Here is a 23,090-nt window from a genome sequence, read left to right as displayed (position 1 = left end):
ATTGCTGAAATCACTGGAATTGGGTTAAGAACTGTCCAACGCATTATTAAAACCTGGAAGGATAGTGGTGAACCGTCAGCTTCATGGAAGAAATGTGGTCAGAAAAAAATCTTGGATGATTGTGATCGGAGATCACTAAAACACTTGAAGTCACATCGTAAAAAATCGACAGTAGAAATCACGGCTATGTTTAATAGTGAAAGTAAGAACATTTCCACACGCACAATGCAACAAGAACTTACAGGATTAGGAGTAAAAATCTGTGTGGCCACAAGAAAGCCACTTGTTAGTGAGAATAATCGGGAAAAGCGACTACCTGAATGTACTGAATGACCAGGTTTCCTCATCAATGGATTTTTCTTCCCTGATGGCAGGAGCTTATTCCAGGACGACAATGCCAAGATCCATCAGGCTCAAATTGTGAAAGAGTGGTTCAGGGAGCATGAGGAATGAGAGTCCTGACCTTAACCCTATTGAAAGTCTTTGGGATGTGATGAAGATTTACGGAGTGGTTCGACTCTCCCGTCATCAATATAAGATCTCGGCCAAAAATGAATGCAACTCTGGACAGAAATAAATGTTGTGACGTTGCATAAGTTTGTCGAAACAATGCCACGACGAATGCATGCCGTAATCAAAGCTAAAGGCCATCCAATTAAATTAGAAAATTTTACCTTTTTTTCCTTTCTTTTTTTTGGCCAGGCAGAGTGTATTTGTGCATTCAAGTCATGTTGGAATTATCGTATATGAGTTGAATGCACACAAATGCCGCCACAAAGTTGTAATTACGAGTGAGGATTTTCTTTGAGCCCCGAGTTGGAGGCGTGTCAGTGAAAGAATTATGTCGTAAACAAATTGTTATTTGTAATAATTCAGTTTTACTTGAGGATTTTAACTGCGCAATTTAGTTTGTATGCATTTTTTTTTTTTAATCTGTTAATGACGAATAATGATAAAATTTGCCAGAAAGTCTCATTTAGCTGGTTAAAGCAGCGACAAGCATTTGCAACAACTACATTTCCCATCATTATATGTGGCAGCACAAGAATGATAAAATAGATAAGGCATTAATTACACTCCTAATGCATGGCTTTGCACTTCATTTTGTTGAATTGATGCTAAAAAAGCTTCCTGCCTTTGGCAGGAAGTGAAAAAGAGAGAAAGAAATATGAAATTGCAAAACGGGTCCTTTCTTTGACTTAATCACTTGAACGCACATCACGTCGTATTTATGATTTCTAACCTCGTAAGTATGAACTACCAAGGAGGACTTGAATGCACCATATACTAATATATATATATATATATATATATATATATATATATACACACACACACACACACACACACACACACACACACACATTTAAGACCCCAAAAGTCTTTTTGTCAAGGTTTTGCTTGTAACTTTGTGAAACATAAACAGAATATAAAAATAGCAGATGCTCCTGGAAAACTTTGAAATACAAGGTAACACGATCAATGATCGGTTGATGTGATGCATATATCATAAATAATCCTGGAGAAAATGCGTCGCTATCTCGGATATCTTTTTTTTTGTCATCATGGGGGACGTTCTCTGGTAACAGCGGACTAATCAAAGCTGTTGTGGTCTGCGTTAACGCAGCTCGTTGTAAAAAATGTTTGGAGGGGTGCACGTCAGGCTATGGCGTATGTTTGATGCAGAAGTATAAATCTGGCGTTTATATGTAGGGTTATTAGAGTTTAGTTTTTATTTGTTTTATTTTATATACGTCCTTTTTTTATTTGGTTTAACTTATTTTTTACGTTATTTCTTTTTTCCTTCAAATTACTAGTATATTTTTATTTTAGTATTTCAGTATATTTGGTTTTAGTATTTTAGGGATGCCAAAGTTGATGTTCTCACTTATGTCTAGTGATATCACTATCTAGTTGCATTTTCAAATGTAAAGGTTTCAAATTTTACAATGCACGATCAAAAACAAATAATTTTTGTTTTGAAGTCCTAAACTCTTATTTTTGTTTTGGTGCTATACACTCGTATTATTCTTGAACATTGAATATGTTTTAATTTTTGTTTTTAACAATACTAACACTTGATTTATACCATCTTGTCCCATTTATTTATTTAATTTACGAAGGAAGTCATTGTTCTCTGTCTAGCTCAATGGTGTATTACTCTTTGATCTTAGATTTATAATGAAGAGATTTTAGACCTGCTGTGTACATCAAAAGACAAACCTGTCATCAGCATCAGAGAGGATCCAAAGGAAGGCATCAAGGTGAGTGCTATGTCCCTGCACAACTACATTTCAGCAAAGCAAAATCGACCCCATTTACTTTCCTAATACACATCTTTGGTCTTATTGTGCATGATTAATTAGTGCAAGTTCTTCCATAATTTTTATCGTCATCTTTCATCACAATGTAATAACTTGGTCCATCTCTAAAACAATGTCCCTTTTCAGCTGACATCACGTCACCTAGGCAGTGTGGGCTGTTTATTCACGTTAAAGGGATAGTTCACCCAAAAATGAAAATTCAGTCATTGTTTACTCACCCCTATGTTGTAATAACCCTATATGACTTTCTTTTTCTTAACACAAAGGAAAACAAATTGTGCTCAGTGATGTCATACAATGGCAGTTTATGGTGACCACCTCTTTAAGCCTCAAAAGAACGCAAATGTATAATTCAGAAGTCTAATAAATTATTCCATGAGACTCATGATTATGAAAGCATACGATAAGGTTTGGTGACAAACAAACCGAAATCTAATGTATTATTTAGTAAAAATGTCCACTGACCATTGATCTCCTGTGCACCTTCATGATAGGACACGAGAGCAACAGTTCACGCAGCGCCCTCGTGACATTGGGAAAACTCGAATAGAGTACTTTGAAATTGAACAAACATAGAGGAGGCTACAGGCAGCCACAGTCACACCGTGTCCAAAACTGACTGCAAACGACACATGATAAAAGGTATATTTTCTATGGTAAGAGTTTTTGTCCTAACCAGCCGTGACAAGCAACGGTACATTTTATCGATCGCTTGTTTTCTATTTTCGGCATCACGCATGTAACTCCGTCTGCTTTGAACTGGCACCGATCCAAAAACTTTTCAAAAAAATAAGGCTGGGCATAGAAATGCATCAATTCTTCAACTACAAACTCTTCAGACATGTTTAGCAAGTTCAATTCTCTGATTTTTGTGCAGCTGTGTTGTGTTCTGTTGTCGCTTTCGCTGTGGCAGATCTGTTTTTAGATAAACAAGTTTTCACTTGAACGCCCCAATGCTACGAAGGTGCTGCGTGTTGCTGTTGTGCCCTATCATGAACGTGCACCGGAGATCATCGATCTGTGAACATTTTTACTAAATAATACATTAGAATTAGGTTAGTTTCTCCCCAAACTTAATCATATGCTTTTATAACAATCATGAGTCTCATGGAATAATTTATTAGACTTCTGAATTATACTTTTGCATTCTTTTGAAGCTTGAAGAGCTTCACCATAAACTGCCATTGTATGACATCACTGAGCACAATTTTTTCACAATTTCTCCCTTTTGTGTTAAGAAAAAGAAAGTCATATAGGGTTATAACAGGGTGAGTAAACAATGACTGAATTTTCATTTTTGGGTGAACTATCCCTTTAATACATATATAGGCTTTGTAATGCAGTGACGCACTTCTCTTTCTCTTATTGAATATTTGGTTTTATTCAGTTTGTTTCAGTTCATATTGTCTTGGACAACCATATTTTACTGTGTTTTATACACCGCCAGCATGCTTTGTTTTAAATTAAGAAAAGCTATGTACTTTGACCAAGTCAAATTCAGGTAAATAAATGATAAAACACCAGATCTCTAATTAAAAAGGTTTCTGTCTTGTCTGTCCACTGTCATCCATTTTCTGTCTGGTGTAGATTGTTGGTCTGACAGAAAGGGAGGTGTTCACTGCTCAGGAGATGGTGGGTTGTCTTGAGTTGGGCAATTCTGCACGCACAGTGGGCTCAACAGCCATGAACGCAGCCTCGTCCCGCTCACATGCCATCTTTACCATATCACTGGAGCAGCGGCGGAAAGGAGACAAGTATGTAGACTGTTAATAGACTGAGAGTTGGCTAAACAAAACAATTTTGAATATTAGACGGGTTTCTTGGAAAACCTGGAAATATCAGGACATTTTGAAATGATAATTTCGTATGGAAATAAATAATATCTTAGTCATGGAAATGTGTGAAGGAAATGTATGTTTTTCTTATGCATATCTCTAAAATATTTAATTGCTAGAAATTGCTATTTTTCAATACAAGCTCTAAACATGATTTCCAAAAATACTGGAACAAACAACTAGAAAAGTCATAAATTCATTAGTCAAAAGACACTGGAACCATGTATAGAAAATTGCATTTGAAATCTGTTTATTTGAATTTCAACAAACTACCAAATGCTAACTTTGTGTTCCAAGCCCAGAGCTTTAACTTAAACAGCTAAATCTGTTTTAACAATCTAACCATCCTGTATATCTCCCTTGTTTCTGTTTGTGAAGGAGTGAGGTCATGGTCTCCAAACTGCACTTGGTGGATCTTGCGGGGTCTGAAAGACAGAAGAAAACTAAGGCGGAGGGTGATCGACTCAAAGAGGGTGAGGGAAATCGGAACATTTTATTTGTAACAAGATCTTTTGATGTTGAAGGAGTATGGTTCTGTATTTTGCAGTGATTATGCATTGATTTATGTTAAATCAACATTAAAGGGACAGTCTGATTTGCTGCATACTAAAGTTTGGAGATGTCTGTATGACAGGAATCAGCATTAACCGCGGGCTGCTCTCTCTGGGGAATGTGATCAGCGCGCTCGGTGATGAGAGCAAGAAGGGAACCTTTGTGCCATACAGAGACTCCAAACTGACACGCCTCTTACAGGGTATGATTAATACAGTCCCTCAAGGCCAACATTGTTATTTTGCATTAGACTTGCCATGATATCCTAATTTTCACACCGGTGCAGTGTTCATGTTCAAACTGACTAACACCGGTATTACCACTGGTTGGACGTTAAGTGGTACTATGGGTTAATTTTCATTAAGCAATAACCTACACAATAATGCAAGGCAGCTTAATTTCAAACTTTGAACTTTATTTTTTATTTATTTTAACAAAAAATTCAAATGAAACTGAAAAAAATGAAGTACAATTAAAATTGTTGTTCAACTTTTTGAAAGATGTCTTTTCAACAGTTGAGGGGCAACATCTCTTTGGCAATGAACCAATTTCATCCATACATTCTCTCCATCATGGGCTACCGGTCAGATATTTCGTTGTCCGGGCAAATACATCACTTATTGTGGGTTTAATGTTGGTGTTTTATTGCCTTTCTTCCCAGGACCCAGTTTAGCTGCTTCGGAAGGATAATGACTTTGAATGTGTGTGAATAAATTTGTTTTGTTCCCTCCTAGGGCTGGACGATATACATGAAATATGTACACAATATTTATATATGTTTCTCACGTATCACAATATCCAATTACATCGTCAACCCCCCGGCTGAGGGATCGGTGAATATTCTTGTTTTAGTGATTTTGCATTGAAAATTAAATTTATTTAAAAAATGAAACACTTACACCAAAGACATTTTTCTAAATTCAAACTGCACTTCAGACGAAACGAAAAAGCAATTAAAATAACGAAGTGGTAAAAAAAAACAATAATCATATAACCACCTTTCCATTTACCATCATGCAAGTATCCATCTATGACAACAGGCGGAAAATTACTAATACACATTAAGATATAAACAATTATAAATGTAAACATGATAATTATAATGATGATGATGATAATAATCACTGAAATATAAATCATGGTTCGAGCTGAACGTTTTTTGTATTATTTTATGATTTAATCACAGAAGTATAGGCTATTTATAAAGTGACCCTGCAGAGATGCGCTCACAACAAACTGCTCTGTGGAAATAAAGTGAACTGAACTCCAAGCACAGCAATTTCCAGCATTCTCATAGACGATACTATTCTTACAAAAAATTTTCAGAAGACTGAAACAAAGAACGAGTGAGAACCCTTTACATCCACAAGACTGCACGCCTCCAAACAAACAGTGTGTCAGACATGCGCATAGACGGCTCTTCTGTCATCTGTTCTTAAAAATATAATAAAGTGTGTTTCTTCAAGCGCGTGTCTGTGTGTCTAACAGCATTTCTTGTGTCGTTCCGAATCCGAGACGTCTTACAGTTACCCACCATGCCCATTATTTTCGCTACCTGCAATTAAACATCTTCTGTCAGTGCGCGTACTTTGCTGCCTGTGTAATTTGATATGTTGGTAAAGAACATCAGGCTTTCAGTGCTTTATTTAGGTTCATTTATCATAGGTCGCAAACTCTTCATTAGGCAACTATTCTTTATTTATGGCTATTCTCTTCATTAGGCTATTGTATTGATATTGGAAGTTCCATTCATAATGTTTCCCCCTTTTACCCGGTATAACATTTCACACCGGTGCTGTCCCTTGTACTGAGTAAATCCGGTAACACCTTACACATGGCAACCCTATTCTGCGTATTTAGATTTTTCCCAAAATGTCTTACCCAAGACCAAAATTTTAAACTGTAACTCATCCTAGGTCCCATTCACACCTCGCTTTAACAGGTGTTTTTGGTGACTGGATCGTTATCAGATAGCACTTGACCACATTAAAGACAGATATAAATGCACTTGTTTCGGATGAGAAGCATGTATATTAATGCTGTCAGTCGATTACATTTTTTAATCGCGATTTAATCGCATAATTTTTGGAAGTAAATCACAGATTTTAAAAGTGCTGAAATTTGACACTATAATTATTTTCGTCAAAATGCATTTATTTGCATCTTGCAAAGAAAACAAAACAATATGTAACAATATAATGCTCTATTAACATTTTACAAACAAAGCCTTTCACAAGAAATGCACTAAAATAGCACCAATTCAAGTAACATTAAACGTTTCCCAAAGTGTAAGTGGGAGGTTGAGTAATTGAAAGAACTAGTCTCCCCATAGGTTGCATATTCATTGCAGTGGGCATTAAATCTCTAAAACTTTCATCCTTCACAATATTAATCTGCCGGCAGACTGTGGCTAGCCGCTTTGTTACAGCAATCGTCAAGCTGCGTTCATGATTCACATCAGAGCGTGAAGACAGAAAAATCTCTTTCTGCGTTTTGGTGATAGTTAAAACTTGACTTGCTTCTGTGGTAATTAAAAGTCGCCTTACAAGTCACATCTGGACTTGTTTTGTACATTAAATAGTGCTAAGAGCTTCTTTCTCCATTTTATCACTGACAGGGAAGTGCTGTCAGAGATTATTTTATTTACTGAGATAACAACCTCTGCAGCTCTATTGTAGGAGAGAGCGTACCGTTGAACTAGCGTGTTACGACAGTACAGCCCATAGAATGTCTATGGGACTGCAGCGTTATGCTCTTATGTTAAGCTTGAAGGCTCTTGGTAGAAGGGCTCTGGTGCTGTTGTCTGTTTGTGAAGTGTGTGTCAGTGTAATGACTCCGGGCGGACACATTACAAAGACTGTGCCCTTCACACAAGTGTTTGCCGTATTAACGCGTTAAAAAAATTTAATTAATCGCATGCGTTAACGCGTTAATTCTAACAGCTCTAATAATTAGCACTTACAAAGCGCTGAACGCTAGATGAATATCGTTAAATTTGCTTCAGCAACCCAAAATTTAGGTTTGGCGGCCGTTCTATGAAGAAAAATCATTTAAATTATCAATGTTTTCAAAATTTGCTAAAAGACTAAAGATGTTTAAAAGATGTAATATGTAAGTAGCATTTTCCATTTTGATCCGGTAACTTTGATCAGATCTATACGCATTTGACTGCAAGGTGTTAATGCAGTCCAGCCAAAGAATATCCAGAAACGTATGTTAATGCAAGGTGTAAATGGGGCCCTAAAGTTCAAGCTACATCCAAACTCAGGTTGTCTAAACTGAAGGTTTTCCCACAGACTTCAATTGAAAACTTCTGACTCTAACTCCTCAAAGCTTTCAAGAGACATTCCTTCAGCATGTTCTGACATGGTTTGCTTTATCTGTCTGACTTTCTATCTGACTTTGTCTGCCAGTCTCACTTTATACATGTCTGCTGACTTTCTGACTTTGTCTGCCTGCCTGCCTGCCTGCCTGCCTGCCTGCCTTCCTGTCTGTCTGCCTGTCTGTCTGCCTGACTGCCTGCCTGTCTGCCTGCCTGTCTGCCTGCCTGCCTGCCTGTCTGCCTGCCTGCCTGCCTGCCTGCCTGTCTGTCTGCCTGCCTGCCTGCCTGCCTGTCTGTCTGCCTGCCTGCCTGTCTGTCTGCCTGCCTGTCTGTCTGTCTGACTTTCTGTCTGCCTGTCTGACTTTGTACCTGTCTGACTTTCTGCCTGTCTCACTTTGTCTTTAATTTTCTGTCTGTAGTGCTTTCTGTCTTACTGTCTCTGTCTAACTGACTTTCTGCTTCTCTCACTTTGTGTCTGTCTCAGGGATGTGATTCTTTCGGATTAATCTGGAATTCTGTTTTTTCTGACCTAAAAATGTGACCCCTTCTGAATTGTGTAAATAAATTAAAGAGGGGAAGGTGCTGTTGTTAATGTCTCATCGAGGCTTAATATCCTGACCTGTGCATTCTCAATAAGCACTTTTCACCTAAATAAGTGTCATTCAACCTGCCTTTGGATGGCACACTGCTGTTTCAGTGCTTGCATTGTGATTTCCCCTTTCACTCGCAGCATGCACAGAAAAATATCCTCTTGTGTTAGCAAAGTATCAATGGGAATCACTTCGGTGGTGGCGCGTGAAGCGGATTTCCCAAACGTTGGCATGCAAGTTGCAAGATACTGTATCATTATGGGTGTTACAACACCTTAGCAACTGTTCGTTATGCCCTAGCAAGTGCTCTAAAGAACCTAGAAACTGCCCTTTGACTCTCTAGCAACCTTGGACAATTAAAGTCCTATTCTAGTTCAGCTTATTTTCTTGTGTACACTAGTGGTTCTAAGGTATTTTCAATGCTACTTTGTCACAAAAGGTCTCTCAAATCTTTTCCCCCAGACTCTCTCGGTGGAAACAGTCACACTTTAATGATTGCGTGTGTCAGCCCAGCAGACTCTAACATCGAGGAGACCATCAACACACTGCGTTATGCCGACCGTGCACGTAAAATCAAGAATAAGCCCATTCTCAACGTTGACCCACGTGCAGCAGAAATGAAGCGGCTAAAACAGCAGGTACTCAGTCTAGTGGACAACTGACACATGACTAGTGACTGTAGTGTGCTATACGTGACCTTTCAGTGGTGCATTTTTTGTTTTTCCAATGCAGGTTCAAGAGCTTCAGGTAATGCTCCTACATGCCCGTGGTGGAGTTGCTCCAGTGCTGACTGGGTATGACCCAAGTTTTACATTTTTTTTTTTTTAATTAACAGTGTCTTTCTTTCTTTCCTTTTTTTTTAAAGGAATATTTCACCCAAAAATGAAAATTCTATCATTTACTAACCCTAATGTCATTCCAAACCTGTATGACTTTCTTCTGTGGGACTAGGGCTGGGCGATTGGACGATGCAATTGGATATCGACAATATCTGACAAATACCCCAATGTCTGTTACAACAGTCATAGACGATGGGAAATTATTATTAAATGTAAATGATTGGAAATTATTATTAAATTGGAGCCTAATAAATATCATGCACTTACGTTTTTATATATTCAAAATATTAAAACGTTAAAAGCATTATGGATTAGAGGCCGGTTGCGTGTCTATTTTCACTGCCGACATATTCTCAGAATAGCAAGAAACATTTTCCAAAACTGTTATAGCCTACTCTCTAGACTCAGACATAAACTGTAACAAATGCACAATAGCTTAGCAACTAGCTAAAAACAGCACATATTTTAGAAATGTCATTATTAAGGAAATACAGACATTATACTGACATTATTATGAAATGTCATTAAGGCGAAAATACAGAACATCTGAGTGACAGAACATCTTTATGAAAAACTTTTTTATTCAGAGGTTATTCAAAACACATTGCTTTGTCGCATCAGCTTAAATAATAAAATAATACAAAACAACTTTGAACCTAAAATTACATTCTATTCCATTTTCTTTATATCAGCATTAACAAAATGCAATACAAACACAAATTCAATAAGAACACAGTGGAAATGATTATGCAGCATTAATTGGAGAACACAAGGGAATTTATTAGGCTTATACATAATAGGAAAACGGGTGTTTTTTTTATTCGTTTAAGCTGAATAAGTTAAGCAAACACACTGTTGTAGCAGTTTTATGAAAGTAGAAATGATGTGGGTTTTGTTGAACTTTCTAGAGATAATGGTTTATTTATATTTTAATTATTATTATCATTTACTATGTTTACATTTATAATTGTCTTTAGATTCTAATTTGTATTGGTAATTTTCCACCTGTTGTCATAGGCAGGCAGACTTGGCAAATGGGGCCATGGGGAGGATGTTTGAGATTTGGGGGGGGCGGGGTTATGTAAGATTTTTTTTACCACTTGGTTATTTTAATTGCTTTTTCGTTTCATTTGAAGTTCAGTATGAATTTAGAAAAATCTTTGATTTATGTTTTCCGTGTTTCAATAAATTAATTTTCACGGCCTAACCTGGAAGGCAGACACACAAACAATAGTTCAATAAAACAGCTATTCAAGGATGTCTTGTCATTAGATAAATTACAGCCAAAAACTGAACCTTTTTCAGTTGATGTGACATCATCTTAGGCAGGTTTCTTTAAAGGAAAACAAGCATATTCACCTTCTTCGAGGTTAAAGCATTGCAGAATAGAATAACTATATGACCAGCTGAAAACCTGTTCCGACTACTTGTCACAGACACGCAAGAATTTAGGATTGCGAGACATTTGGGGAAAGCAAAGAATGTGGTGCAGGTTTTATATATATATATATATAATATTTTTAAAACGTTATCCTATTTATTTGTATGAGATGGGTAATATGTTTACATAACAGGCTCGGCAGGGAGATTGATGATGTAATCGGATATTGCTGTATTTATTTTTTATATATATATATAAAATATGAAAATATTGTTTTGCATATCACCCAGCCATATTTTATTGGATTTTCCAGGTTACAATCATAAGTTCATTATTGATGTGTTTGTAGGTCAGAGTCAGCAGAGAACCTGTCTAAGTTCCTGGAGCAGAATCGCAGTCTGCAGGATGAAAACAATAAGTTGAGTCGAGAGCTGAGTGAAGCTGTGGGACAGACAGCGCTCATGTTTGAGAGGATCATCATGGTAAAACTGGCTTTACTTTAGCTCCTTTAAGGTAACACAGTTTTATGGCTGGTTTAAAAACAACCAAACCCATATACCCCCAATATGGGTTTTTAGTACCATGTGTGATGTTGATTGGCAATATAGACACTCTTGGAAACCTTATGTCTTGACTGTAACTATCTTTATTTAGTACCGGTAATTGTTTGGTCATTCCTTTAGACAGAACAGGCAAATGAAAAACTTCAGAGCAAACTGGAGGAGTTGAAGCAGCATGCGGCGTAAGCGTCTGTTTCTTAATATTCAGTGGATTAATCTGATTCAAGAATTTATTTGGAAGTCTAACTGAGAGATTTGTCTTTAATGCAGGTGTAAAGTAGACCTACAGAAGATGGTGGAGACTCTAGAGGACCAGGAGCTAAAGGAGAATGTGGAGGTAATCAGGAACCTTCAACAGCTCATCCTGGAACTGCAGGTAAAACAGACTCTACATTCTAATACCTTCCCCTATCCCAGTTTAGTGGCATAAAAATGTCAGTTCTCTTAAGACCGATTCACTTGAAATTGTGCAATAAAACCAAATGACTCTGCCCAACAGAATGAGAGTGTTGGGATTTCGGCCACCATCGATGCCATGATGTCAGGCAATGGTTCAACTCTGGAGCTACAGACAGAATGTGCTGGCGGATCTGCTACAGGCTCACCTGTGGTATGTGTTAGTCTAAAACTGCTTTTACTCTTTGTGCGAGCCTGTTTTGTTTCCTCCCCCTGCCCCCGCTGGTCTTTGTTTACATAATTTCCAAACTGCAGTCTGATTGTGTCATCAACGTGAGTACAACAGCAGCTGATTACCACTGTAACTAGATAACTCGAAGACGTCAGCTTCACTATGTTAAGTGAAGTATTAAAATTTGTCTCTGGATTTACCACCAAAACTTTCCATGCACAGAAAGACTCTTGTGTGCTGTGGATGCATTGAATGTGCAAAGATGTGAAGAATGTGAGATGTTCTTTGAAGGTGATTTTATTTGACAGACAAACAGGTATGATAAACGCATTAAACCATAATTGCGATTGTGAACATGTCAAGGCACTAATTATACAGCAGTGGTTCACTTCCGTGTTTTCAGACGATTGTGTTCATATCAGCAGCGAACTGTCCCAGAGTTCACATGCACCGTAACCCAGACCACCTTTTCAAGCAGGTTCTGGTGCGGTTGGTGGGTGTGCTCCCGAGTTCGGAAAATGGTGTTCAATCATCCGAATGAACTTTGACTTCAAACAAACCCGGATGTGCGGCAAAAGTGCTAGTGTGAGAGCATCCTTAAACCGCCTTTTCGCTGGGTGTTTCTCAACGTGTGTTCTTACATTTTCGTGGACTCGTTCGATGTCATCATCCACTGCTGAAGTTCAATTCCAATACTCAAGAACACAAGTACGGAGAATGCGTAAAATTACCCGCATATGTTACTGATCAGGCCGAATGACGAGGATGCATCAGATGGTGACTTGTGGGCAAGAACCCATTTGAAGTCCCATGGTGTTTCTCAATTCTAAGAATGCAGAGAACAGGCTTGCATTCTTATGAAGATGAGTCTTGCCAAGCTACAAACTCGGAAGGACATAGAACACATCTACTGCAATCTTCCAGTTGTGCAATTGCCCATCCCAGCACATTTTAGCGAGTTAGAGAACTACTGGCAAAATCACACAAGTGACAGAATTACAGTGACATTAGTGACAACAATTGTTTCCTCTGTGTTTATTACTTTATTAAAATGATGTCCAACAATACATAAATTATGGATGGAGTATGGTGGCTAAATGTCCTTCATCTGCCACCATAGTGCCGCTATGACTCCTAGCTTCAAATGGGTTCTTGCCCACAAGTCACCATCCGATGCATCATCGATATTCAGCCTGATCGAGAAGACATCCAGATAGTTTTATGCATTTTTGGTACTTGCGTTCTTGAGTATTGGAATTGAACTTCGGCAGTGGATGACATCGACTGAGTCCACGGGAACATTAGAACACATAAGAACACACATTATGAAACACCCCCAGAAGTCAAAGTGGCACTATGGTGGCAGATGAAGGACATTTATTGTTGTCGTCATACTCTGTCAACATTCGTTGTTTTGTTTGGCATAATTTTAATAAAGTAATAAACACATGGAGGATACGAGTGCAAACAGACGTTATTCTTTTAATGTGTACAGTCCTGCAAAACCTCACAGGTGTGATTAATAATTCTGTCACTGGCTGCAAATGTGCTGGGACGGGCAATTGCGCAACAGAAAGTTCAAAGTCTCAAAGCTCGCAATAAATGTGTTCTAAGTCCTCCTGTCCTTCCGAGTTCATTCTTCCAAGGTAGCTTGGTTGCTCTTTATAAAAACGCAAGTCTGTTCTCTGTGTTCTTAGTATTGAGAAACAGTCACTGTCTCGGACATTCGCCGCCTCCAAATGCATTTCGTCTGCTAGTCGTAATGAAATTTCAATTTACTCTGGATTGTTCTCTGGATTATATTTGTTGCAAGGGCAAAGTTACGTGCGAATCGTAGTGTCAAAGAACCCAGTCCCTTGAGAAATATATATAGTGGCAAGAAAAAGTATATGAACCCTTTGAAATGATCTGGTTTTCTGCATTAATTGCTCATAAAATGTTATCTCATCTTCATTGAAGTCACAAGTATAGATGAAGCATACTGTGCTTAGGCTAACAACACACAAACAATTATAATCTTTCATGACTTTACTGAACACATCCCATTAAACCTTAACAGTGCTGTGGAAAAAGTGAATACTTAGGCCAAAGATGACAAAAAAAGCTAATTGGAGTCAGGAGTTGGCAAACCTGGCATCTAATTAATGAAACAAAATTGGAGGTGTGGGTTAGAGCTACTTCGACTTATAAAAAGCACTCAAACATTTTGAGTTTGCTATTAACAAGAAGCATCTGGTGACGTGGACCATGCCTCGCAAAATGTAAGATTTAAGAAGACCTTCGATCAAGAACTGTTGTTTTGCATAAAGATGGAAAGGGTTACGAAGTACTGTGGCTAATCTCCCTAGAAGTGGCCGTTCAGCCAAAATGACTCAAAGGGCACACTGCAGAATGCTCAATGAGGTAAAAAATAAAAAAAAGAACCCTAGAGTGACAACTAAAGACTTGAAGGACTCATTGGAACTGGTTAACAAATCTGTTCATGAGTGTACTATATGGAAAACATTAAACAGGCATGGTGTCCACGTCAGGACACCACAAAAGAAGCCACTGCTTTCCAACAAAATATTGCTACATGCCTGAGGTTTTTCAAAGACCTCCTTGACACTCCACAACACTACTGGGAAGATGTTTTGTGGACTGATGAAACTAAGGTTGAATTATTTGGTAAGAACACGTAACACTACGTATGGCGTAAAAAGAGCACAGCATACCAACATGAAAATATCCCAACTGTGAAGTACGGTGGAAGGAGCATCATTATTTGGGCTGCTTTGGGGCCTGGACCGCTTGCCATCATCGAGAGAGAAATGAATTCCCAAGTTTATCAAGATATCCTACAGGATAATGGCAGGGTGGCTGTGCACCAGCTGAAGCTCAGTAGAAGTTTGGTGATGCAACAGGAATATGACCCTAAACATGGTACTACAGAATGCTTTCTAAAAAAGAAAATCCACCTTTTGGAGTGGCTGAATCAGAGCCCAGACCAATAGAGATGCTGTGGAATAACCTCAAGAGAGCCGTTCACACCAGACATCCTAAGAATATAACTGAAGAAGTTCTGTAAGGAAGAATGGTCCAAAATTAATTCTGAATGCTGTGCAGGTCTAATCCGCAGCTACCGGAAATGCTTGGTTGAGGTTATTGCTGCCAGATGAGGATTGGACAGTTATTAAATCATATGGTTCACTTGCTTTTTCCACAACACTGTGAATGATTAATGGGGTGTGTTCAATAGAGACATGAAAGATTATAATAGATTGTAATATAATAGTTTATAAAGATTGTGCTTTGTCCGTACTTGTGACTTTGATGAAGATGAGATCACACTTTGACCAATTATTCCAAAGGGTTCACATACTTTTTCTTGCCACTGTAGAAGGACCAAAAAGTGAAAAGGAAGTTTTAAAGGGAGTTGGTAAGGTTGTTGTTTTTGTATGTTTGCTTTCTGAGGTTCACTGAGTATTTTGTTGTTACTGTTTTTATAATTACTATTAATAGTAAAAATAGTTCATCAAATGGGGAGTACAAATTTTATATGTGCAGAAATAAATGACACGCGCACTTAATCACATTTAATAACAAATGCCTTTTTTGAAGTATTTTTTACGTAAATGGCCTTTTTTTTATTTTTTTATAAATCCCCTTTTCTCCCAATTTGGAATGCCCAATTCCCACTACTTAGTAGGTCCTCGTGGTGGTGCTGTTACTCACCTCAATCTGGGTGGCAGAGGACAAGTCTCAGTTGCCTCCACTTCTAAGACTGTCAAGCTGCACATCTTATCATGTGGCTCATTGTGCATGACACCGCGGAGACTCACAGCATGTGGAGGCTCATGCTACTCTCCGCGATCCACACACAGCTTACCACGCGCCCCATTGAGAGCGAGAACCACTAATCGCGACCACTAGGAGGTTACCCCATGTGACTCTACCCTCCCTAACAACCGGGCCAATTTGGTTGCTTAGGAGACCTGGCTGGAGTCACTCGTCATGCCCTGGATTCGAACTTGTGACTCCAGGGGTGGTAGTCCGTGTCAATACTCGCCGAGTTACCCAGGCCCCCGTAAATGGTAATTTTTGAGTTCTACATTTATAACTATCCAATCTCCTGAAGTAGCAGGCATTTAGAATAAAGTTTAGGACAAGAAACGTTAACAAAAAATAATGGGACGTTTTTGTTTTTTTTGTGTATCCTGCAAAGTATGCAGTTAGCACTATTCCATTCCAAAGACAGTTGTTGTTGTTTTTGTATTTTTAACTAATTTATTTTCTTATATGTTGTCAAGGAATGTTTGATCCTATCTGTTTTTCGCTTGACCCCACAAATTCAGGGCAGCGGTGCTGAGCAACAGGCCAGACACTCTCCTGAAGCATACACTGCTAAGCATGCACTGCGACAGGCTCAGATGTCAAAAGAACTTATTGAGCTCAATAAAGTACTGGCACTGAAGGAGGCTTTTGTCAAGAAGATGTGTCAGAATGACAGTCATTTGGAGCCCATGCAAATGGGATATCAGGTAAGCCTAGACATATTGCTTGCTTGTTTGAGGAAAAAGCCTTTTAGATTTTATTAAAATGTTTTTTGTTTTATGTCTCCAGGAGAATATTTCAAGTCTGCATGCAGCGGTCGGCTCTCTACAGAAAGAGAAGGAAGATCTCATCCAGGCACTGCAGTCTGCTAAGAAGGACACCAATCAGGCCAAGTAACTCTTCATATCTGTGCCCATTTCCCCTCTAATTTAAACTGTCAACAACAGTGCTACAACATGCGTTAATTATAGAGTTAATTATTTCTATTCCCCCCTTACTCTCTTTTATTGTTGTATTGTAGATTGAGTGAACAGCGCAGGAAGAGGCTAATGGAGCTGGAAGGACAGATCTCAGAATTAAAGAAGAAACTGCAGGATCAGTCCAAGCTGCTGAAGCTCAAAGAGTCATCTGTGCGCAACGTGACCAAACTCAACCAGGAGATTCAGGTGTGTGGGCTTTGCAAAGTCCTGTGTGACCTCTCAACTGGGCTGCAACCAACAACTCATTAACCAACACTGGCCTTAATGATTACATGAATGATCCGAATAAATAATCTAAGTGTACTTCGGGTATCCACGTTCCTGATCGCTCCGCATACAGTATGCGTAACGCAAATTTCGTCATCAGCACAGTCTGCGTGGTGTGTCTGCATGTGGCAGTCCTCGTCTCTGCACAACGTCAACGCATGCGCCTGCTGTTAAATGTACTAAAAAAGTATCACAAAGCAGTCGAAGTGCACATGTGGCGAACGTGTTCATATTTGCTTGCTGTCCAAATAGTATACTTTGAAAGGCAACGCAGGCACAATCCGATCCGGAACAAAGAGATTTAACGCAAGGATTTAATTAAACAAAATCTCTTAAGGCTTGGGTATACTTCATCGTTCCACGTTTCAGATCGGATTGCGCCCGGTCGACCGCGTTGCCTTTCAAAGTATACTATTTTTACCACGAGTGAATGCGAACGCATTTGACGCATGCAAACTATGTGCCCTATTTTAAGTGCAGTGCTATGCGATAAATTATATGTGCAATGTCAGTGGGAATGGCCATGAAGTTTTAGTATTCTTGTGAAAGCATGTGCTAAGTAGGCGCAAGTGGGTTTGGTAAAGTTGCACACACACAAAGCGCTAATGGGCTGGGTCAAGTGCAATTTAATGATGAGGTTTTTTTCCAGTTAATGAACCATCTGCGTCCTATTATATAGTCCATTCCCTGTCAAGCACCAGCGATATACGCAAAGATTGCACATTCATAAGAAGTTGGTAGTGTAAATGAACTATGCAATGAATTAGAAGAATAGAAATATGGACTTAGGTTATTTTGTGCATTAACTGCATCCTTGTTGAATGTCAGGCATTTCTATGACAGTGACGCACTCCTTTTGTAAGTATTATTAATCTTTTTCATCTACTGACACAAATCATGGCTTGTATTAACAGTGATTGTATAGGAACGCACTTCACTTCTACTGATCAATTTTGATTTTAAACACTAAAACATTTAACCAAAAATATTTCTAAATTCAAATTACACTTCAAACAAAATTAAAATATAATCGTAATAACGAAGAGGTCAAAGTCATACCATATCCAAACATTTTACTCCAGATTCTTCCATCGACTTAATCACTACAGGTGCATCTCAATAAATTAGAATGTCGTGGAAAAGTTCATTTATTTCAGTAATTCAACTCAAATTGTGAAACTCACGTATTAAATAAATTCAGTGCACACAGACTGAAGTAGTTTAAGTCTTTGGTTCTTTTAATTGTGATGATTTTGGCTCACATTTAACAAAAATCCACCAATTCACTATCTCAAAAAATTAGAATATGGTGACATGCCAATCAGCTAATCAACTCAAAACACCTGCAAAGGTTTCCTGAGCCTTCAAAATGGTCTCTCAGTTTGGTTCACTAGGCTACACAATCATGGGGAAGACTGCTGATCTGACAGTTGTCCAGAAGACAATCATTGACACCCTTCACAAGGAGGGTAAGCCACAAACATTCATTGCCAAAGAAGCTGGCTGTTCACAGAGTGCTGTATCCAAGCATGTTAACAGAAAGTTGAGTGGAAGGAAAAAGTGTGGAAGAAAAAGATGCACAACCAACCGAGAGAACCGCAGCCTTATGATTGTCAAGCAAAATCGATTCAAGAATTTGGGTGAAATTCACAAGGAATGGACTGAGGCTGGGGTCAAGGCATCAAGAGCCACCACACACAGACGTGTCAAGGAATTTGGCTATAGTTGTTGTATTCCTCTTGTTAAGCCACTCCTGAACCACAGACAACGTCAGAGGCGTCTTACCTGGGCTAAGGAGAAGAAGAACTGGACTGTTGCCCAGTGGTCCAAAGTCCTCTTTTCAGATGAGAGCAAGTTTTGTATTTCATTTCGAAACCAAGGTCCTAGAGTCTGGAGGAAGGGTAGAGAAGTTCATAGCCCAAGTTGCTTGAAGTCCAGTGTTAAGTTTCCACAGTCTGTGATGATTTGGGGTGCAGTGTCATCTGCTGGTGTTGGTCCATTGTGTTTTTTGAAAACCAAAGTCACTGCACCCGTTACCAAGAAATTTTGGAGCACTTCATGCTTCCTTCTGCTGACCAGCTTTTTAAAGATGCTGATTTCATTTTCCAGCAGGATTTGGCACCTGCCCACACTGCCAAAAGCACCAAAAGTTGGTTAAATGACCATGGTGTTGGTGTGCTTGACTGGCCAGCAAACTCACCAGACCTGAACCCCATAGAGAATCTATGGGGTATTGTCAAGAGGAAAATGAGAAACAAGAGACCAAAAAATGCAGATGAGCTGAAGGCCACTGTCAAAGAAAACTGGGCTTCCATACCACCTCAGCAGTGCCACAAACTGATCACCTCCATGCCACACCGAATTGAGGCAGTAATTAAAGCAAAAGGAGCCCCTACCAAGTATTGAGTACATATACAGTAAATGAACATACTTTCCAGAAGGCCAACAATTCACTAAAAATGGTTTTTTTTTATTGGTCTTATGATGTATTCTAATTTTTTGAGATAGTGAATTGGTGGGTTTTTGTTAAATGTGAGCCAAAATCATCACAATTAAAAGAACCAAAGACTTAAACTACTTCAGTCTGTGTGCATTGAATTTATTTAATACACGAGTTTCACAATTTGAGTTGAATTACTGAAATAAATGAACTTTTCCACGACATTCTAATTTGAGATGCACCTGTATATGACAACAGGTGGAAAAATACCAATACAAATTAGATCATAAATACAATTGTAAATCTAAACATAATACTTGAAAAATAAACCATGACACATAGTTTAACACAAATCTCATAATTTTTGTTTCATAAAATGGCTACAACAGTGATTGTCAGGGACAGAATTTGATGTTCCACTATATTTTCGGAGTTTGGACATGAACTTTATTACCACCTACTGGTGGAATCTCCAAACCGCGAATGCAGAAACTGTTTATAGACTTTGCGCTGAAAACAGACGTGGGTCTGAAACGTTTTAGCACAATGACCTATTTCTCAGGTAAATAGTAAATTGCGCCACTTCATTACCATACAATACATCCAGACAGCGCAGACACCTACCCATGCCCACATGTGCTTGCACAAAAATTAGATGAGACTTTCCGCACGGTCGTTGTGATGCGCCTAGCGTGGTCACGAAAATAGAACCCTACGACTGCTTTGCGATGCTCTTAGTACAGTCAACGGCAGGTGCATGTGGCAAAGATGTTGGTCCAAACACAGACAGTCCACACAGACTGTGCTGATGACAATTTGCATCACGCATACTGTGCGCGTTCCGATCAGCAACGTGGACAGCTGAAGTATACTTTGGCCTTTTGTCTTACATGGAAGGAGAGACTCCATCAATAGTCTCTGTTCAAATGTGAAATTGCAATATTCGCAGTGTTACTAAATCATTGCAAATAAATCTTGTAAGATACTGTATATCGCCCAGCCCAACAGTGACATTACTCAACCTAAATCCTCAGTCCATTTGTTTTGATCCTCTTGTCCTGTAAATGAAGAGACTGCGTTGTTGTGTGGTCTGCTGGTGGACATTTGCAGGCAATGAAGTCTCAGCGGGTGCAGCTCATGCGACAGATGAAGGAGGATTCTGAGAAGTTTCGTTTGTGGAAACAGAAGAAAGATAAGGAAGTCCTGCAGCTCAAAGAAAAGGTGAGTTTCACGGTTACACTGGAAACGACCAATGACGTGTAGACCAGAAACATCACAAGCTGATTTTAATATAACCATCAGAAGTTGTTTAAATATTTAACAAATAAAATTTGTGACAAAAATCAAGAATGCAGACAAGAAGCGCCAGTATCAGAATTTGCACTTATTTAGACAACCTGCTTCATTATTGAAACGTTGTACATGATATGAATGCCCAAATAGATTAGATACCTTGTATTTATATTTATATTAAAGTATTGATACATTATTGTGATTAAGAAGTATTGCAATATATCGAGGTATGATTGTATTGTCCCAGCCCTATTGTGACCATTCAGGACTATTTCTAATTTTGTGTAAAAAATTGCATCAATGTTTTTGCTGGACTTCATCACATTTTCTTATCTTGTCATCTTGTGGTGGTTTCAGGATCGTAAACGGCAGTATGAGATGCTAAAGCTGGAGAGAGACTTTCAGAAACAGGCCAGCGTACTCCGGCGAAAAACAGAGGAGGTGAGCCGTTTCCCCGACTGCTATACTAATTTACACTTGCAATTATGCTGAAAAATGTAATATGTCACACTACTCCGATGATAAGACACTGTTCACTTCTACATGTACATTGGAATGATTGTGTAACGTGTATTTGCAGGCTGCTGCTGCTAACAAGCGTCTAAAAGATGCTCTTCAGAAGAGGAGCGAAGTGGCGGAGAAACGTAAAGAAGTTCACAGTCGTGGAGTGGAGGGAGTTACTAGCAGAGTCAAGGTACCTGCCTTGAGTTTGTAATCTTTTAAATATAATTTTTTATATTGAGGCAAGTACAGGTTGGCAGATTTATTTTATTTGTCTACTAGCTCAAATGTCTTTTTTATAATACTTAAAAAAAATAAAAATCGGTGACCATTTTATTTATAGTGTGTTTAATGCATTTTTTTTTTTTTTGTGATTTTAAACCTTTAAGTCAGAAAAGCAACGTTTTTTGTTTTGTTTTTTAGACCTGACAGCTCATTGAATCTGTAATTAGCTGGGATTTTCATTGATTTAGACTTTGCAGCTCATTGAAGTTGTAGTTGGCTGTAATTTTCATTGGTTTACAACTGACAACTTATTAAATCTGTAATTAGCTGGGATTTTCATTGGTTTAGACCTGACTGTTCATTGAATATTTTATTAGATTTCCATTGGTTTATACCTGACAGCTCATTGAATCTGTAATTAGCTGTAATTTTCATTTGGTTTAGAACCGACAGCTCATTAATTCTGTAAATAGTTATGATTTTTATTGGTTTAGATCTGACAGTTCATTGAATTATGTAGCTGTGATTTTCACTGGTTTAGACTTGGAGGCTCATTGAATATGTAAGTAGCTGTGATTTTCATTAGTTTACACCTGATAGTTCATTGAATATGTACTTGGATTTGAATTGGTTTATACATTACAGCTCATTGAAGTTGTAATTGGCTGTAATTTTCATTGGTTTACAACTGACAGCTTATTAAATCTGTAATTAGCTGGGATTCTCATTGGTGTAGATCTGACTGTTCACTGAATATTTTATTACATTTCCATTGGTTTATACCCAACAGCTCATTGAATACCTCCGTATACAGCCTCTGGAGGCAGCATTTTCCTGGTTTCAGATGGGGATGGGCATTCATCAATAATTTGGTATTCGAATATTTAAGCTCATAATAAAAGAATATTCAATTATTTAAATGAAGGTAATTAATGAGAAAGAGAGTCATAAAAGTTGCGTCACCATAAAAAAAAAAATAAATAAAAAAAACAAGCTTCTAATTATATCCAAAACAAGTTTATATCGTGTCCTGTGTTTTTTTTTTTTTTTTTTTTTATTTTTTTATATTTAAGCAAGCAATGCGTGAAAACAAAAAAGTATAGAATGAAAGCATTTAAGCTCACGCAAAGTGAAGAAAAATAAACCGCTAATGAAATACACTGATGCAGTTAACGTACAGGATGAATATAAACACTCAATGTATAATAGTTATGTTTATATTGTATCATGTTTTTGTTGAGAAAAACAAGCATATCCACATGCTCAGTAAACTATACTCATTTATACACACCAGTTTAAATGGTGGAATGTCCCTTACCTCTGCTAGCATAGTCTTTCTCGGATGCCATGTTTGTTGTTTACAGAAGTGTCGGGGGGGATTAGGTTGCTACGGGGACGCTGCTTTCTGTCGAGCTGCACATATACGAGAGTAAAGTGTACACGGCTTATCCAGTTTTCTCGCAGTAAGCCACATTCTCACAACCCTCTCATAACCCGCTTTTTTGGTGTCCATCTAAACGTACTGACAGAACGGTTTGCT

General features: G+C 38.3%; 1 protein-coding gene across 1 annotated transcript in view; it reads left to right on the top strand.

Moving 5' to 3' along the window:
- Window positions 1-23,090, top strand: part of LOC127429330 (chromosome-associated kinesin KIF4-like) — a 52,779-nt gene that overhangs the window by 7,206 nt on the left and 22,483 nt on the right. The window contains exons 6-21 of the mRNA XM_051678296.1: window positions 2,175-2,264; window positions 3,912-4,078; window positions 4,538-4,632; window positions 4,794-4,913; window positions 9,086-9,261; window positions 9,356-9,417; window positions 11,193-11,325; window positions 11,527-11,585; window positions 11,674-11,779; window positions 11,903-12,013; window positions 16,366-16,551; window positions 16,634-16,737; window positions 16,866-17,010; window positions 20,642-20,752; window positions 21,182-21,265; window positions 21,405-21,518. Coding sequence (XP_051534256.1) covers window positions 2,175-2,264; window positions 3,912-4,078; window positions 4,538-4,632; window positions 4,794-4,913; window positions 9,086-9,261; window positions 9,356-9,417; window positions 11,193-11,325; window positions 11,527-11,585; window positions 11,674-11,779; window positions 11,903-12,013; window positions 16,366-16,551; window positions 16,634-16,737; window positions 16,866-17,010; window positions 20,642-20,752; window positions 21,182-21,265; window positions 21,405-21,518 — 1,863 coding nt within the window. The remainder of the gene's footprint in view (window positions 1-2,174; window positions 2,265-3,911; window positions 4,079-4,537; window positions 4,633-4,793; window positions 4,914-9,085; window positions 9,262-9,355; window positions 9,418-11,192; window positions 11,326-11,526; window positions 11,586-11,673; window positions 11,780-11,902; window positions 12,014-16,365; window positions 16,552-16,633; window positions 16,738-16,865; window positions 17,011-20,641; window positions 20,753-21,181; window positions 21,266-21,404; window positions 21,519-23,090) is intronic.

Source organism: Myxocyprinus asiaticus, chromosome 38 (assembly GCF_019703515.2).
Source record: "Myxocyprinus asiaticus isolate MX2 ecotype Aquarium Trade chromosome 38, UBuf_Myxa_2, whole genome shotgun sequence".
NCBI classification, from domain to species: Eukaryota; Metazoa; Chordata; class Actinopteri; order Cypriniformes; family Catostomidae; genus Myxocyprinus; species Myxocyprinus asiaticus.
The sequence above is the reverse complement of the archived record's forward strand: the minus strand, read 5'-3'. Positions and strand labels throughout refer to the sequence as shown.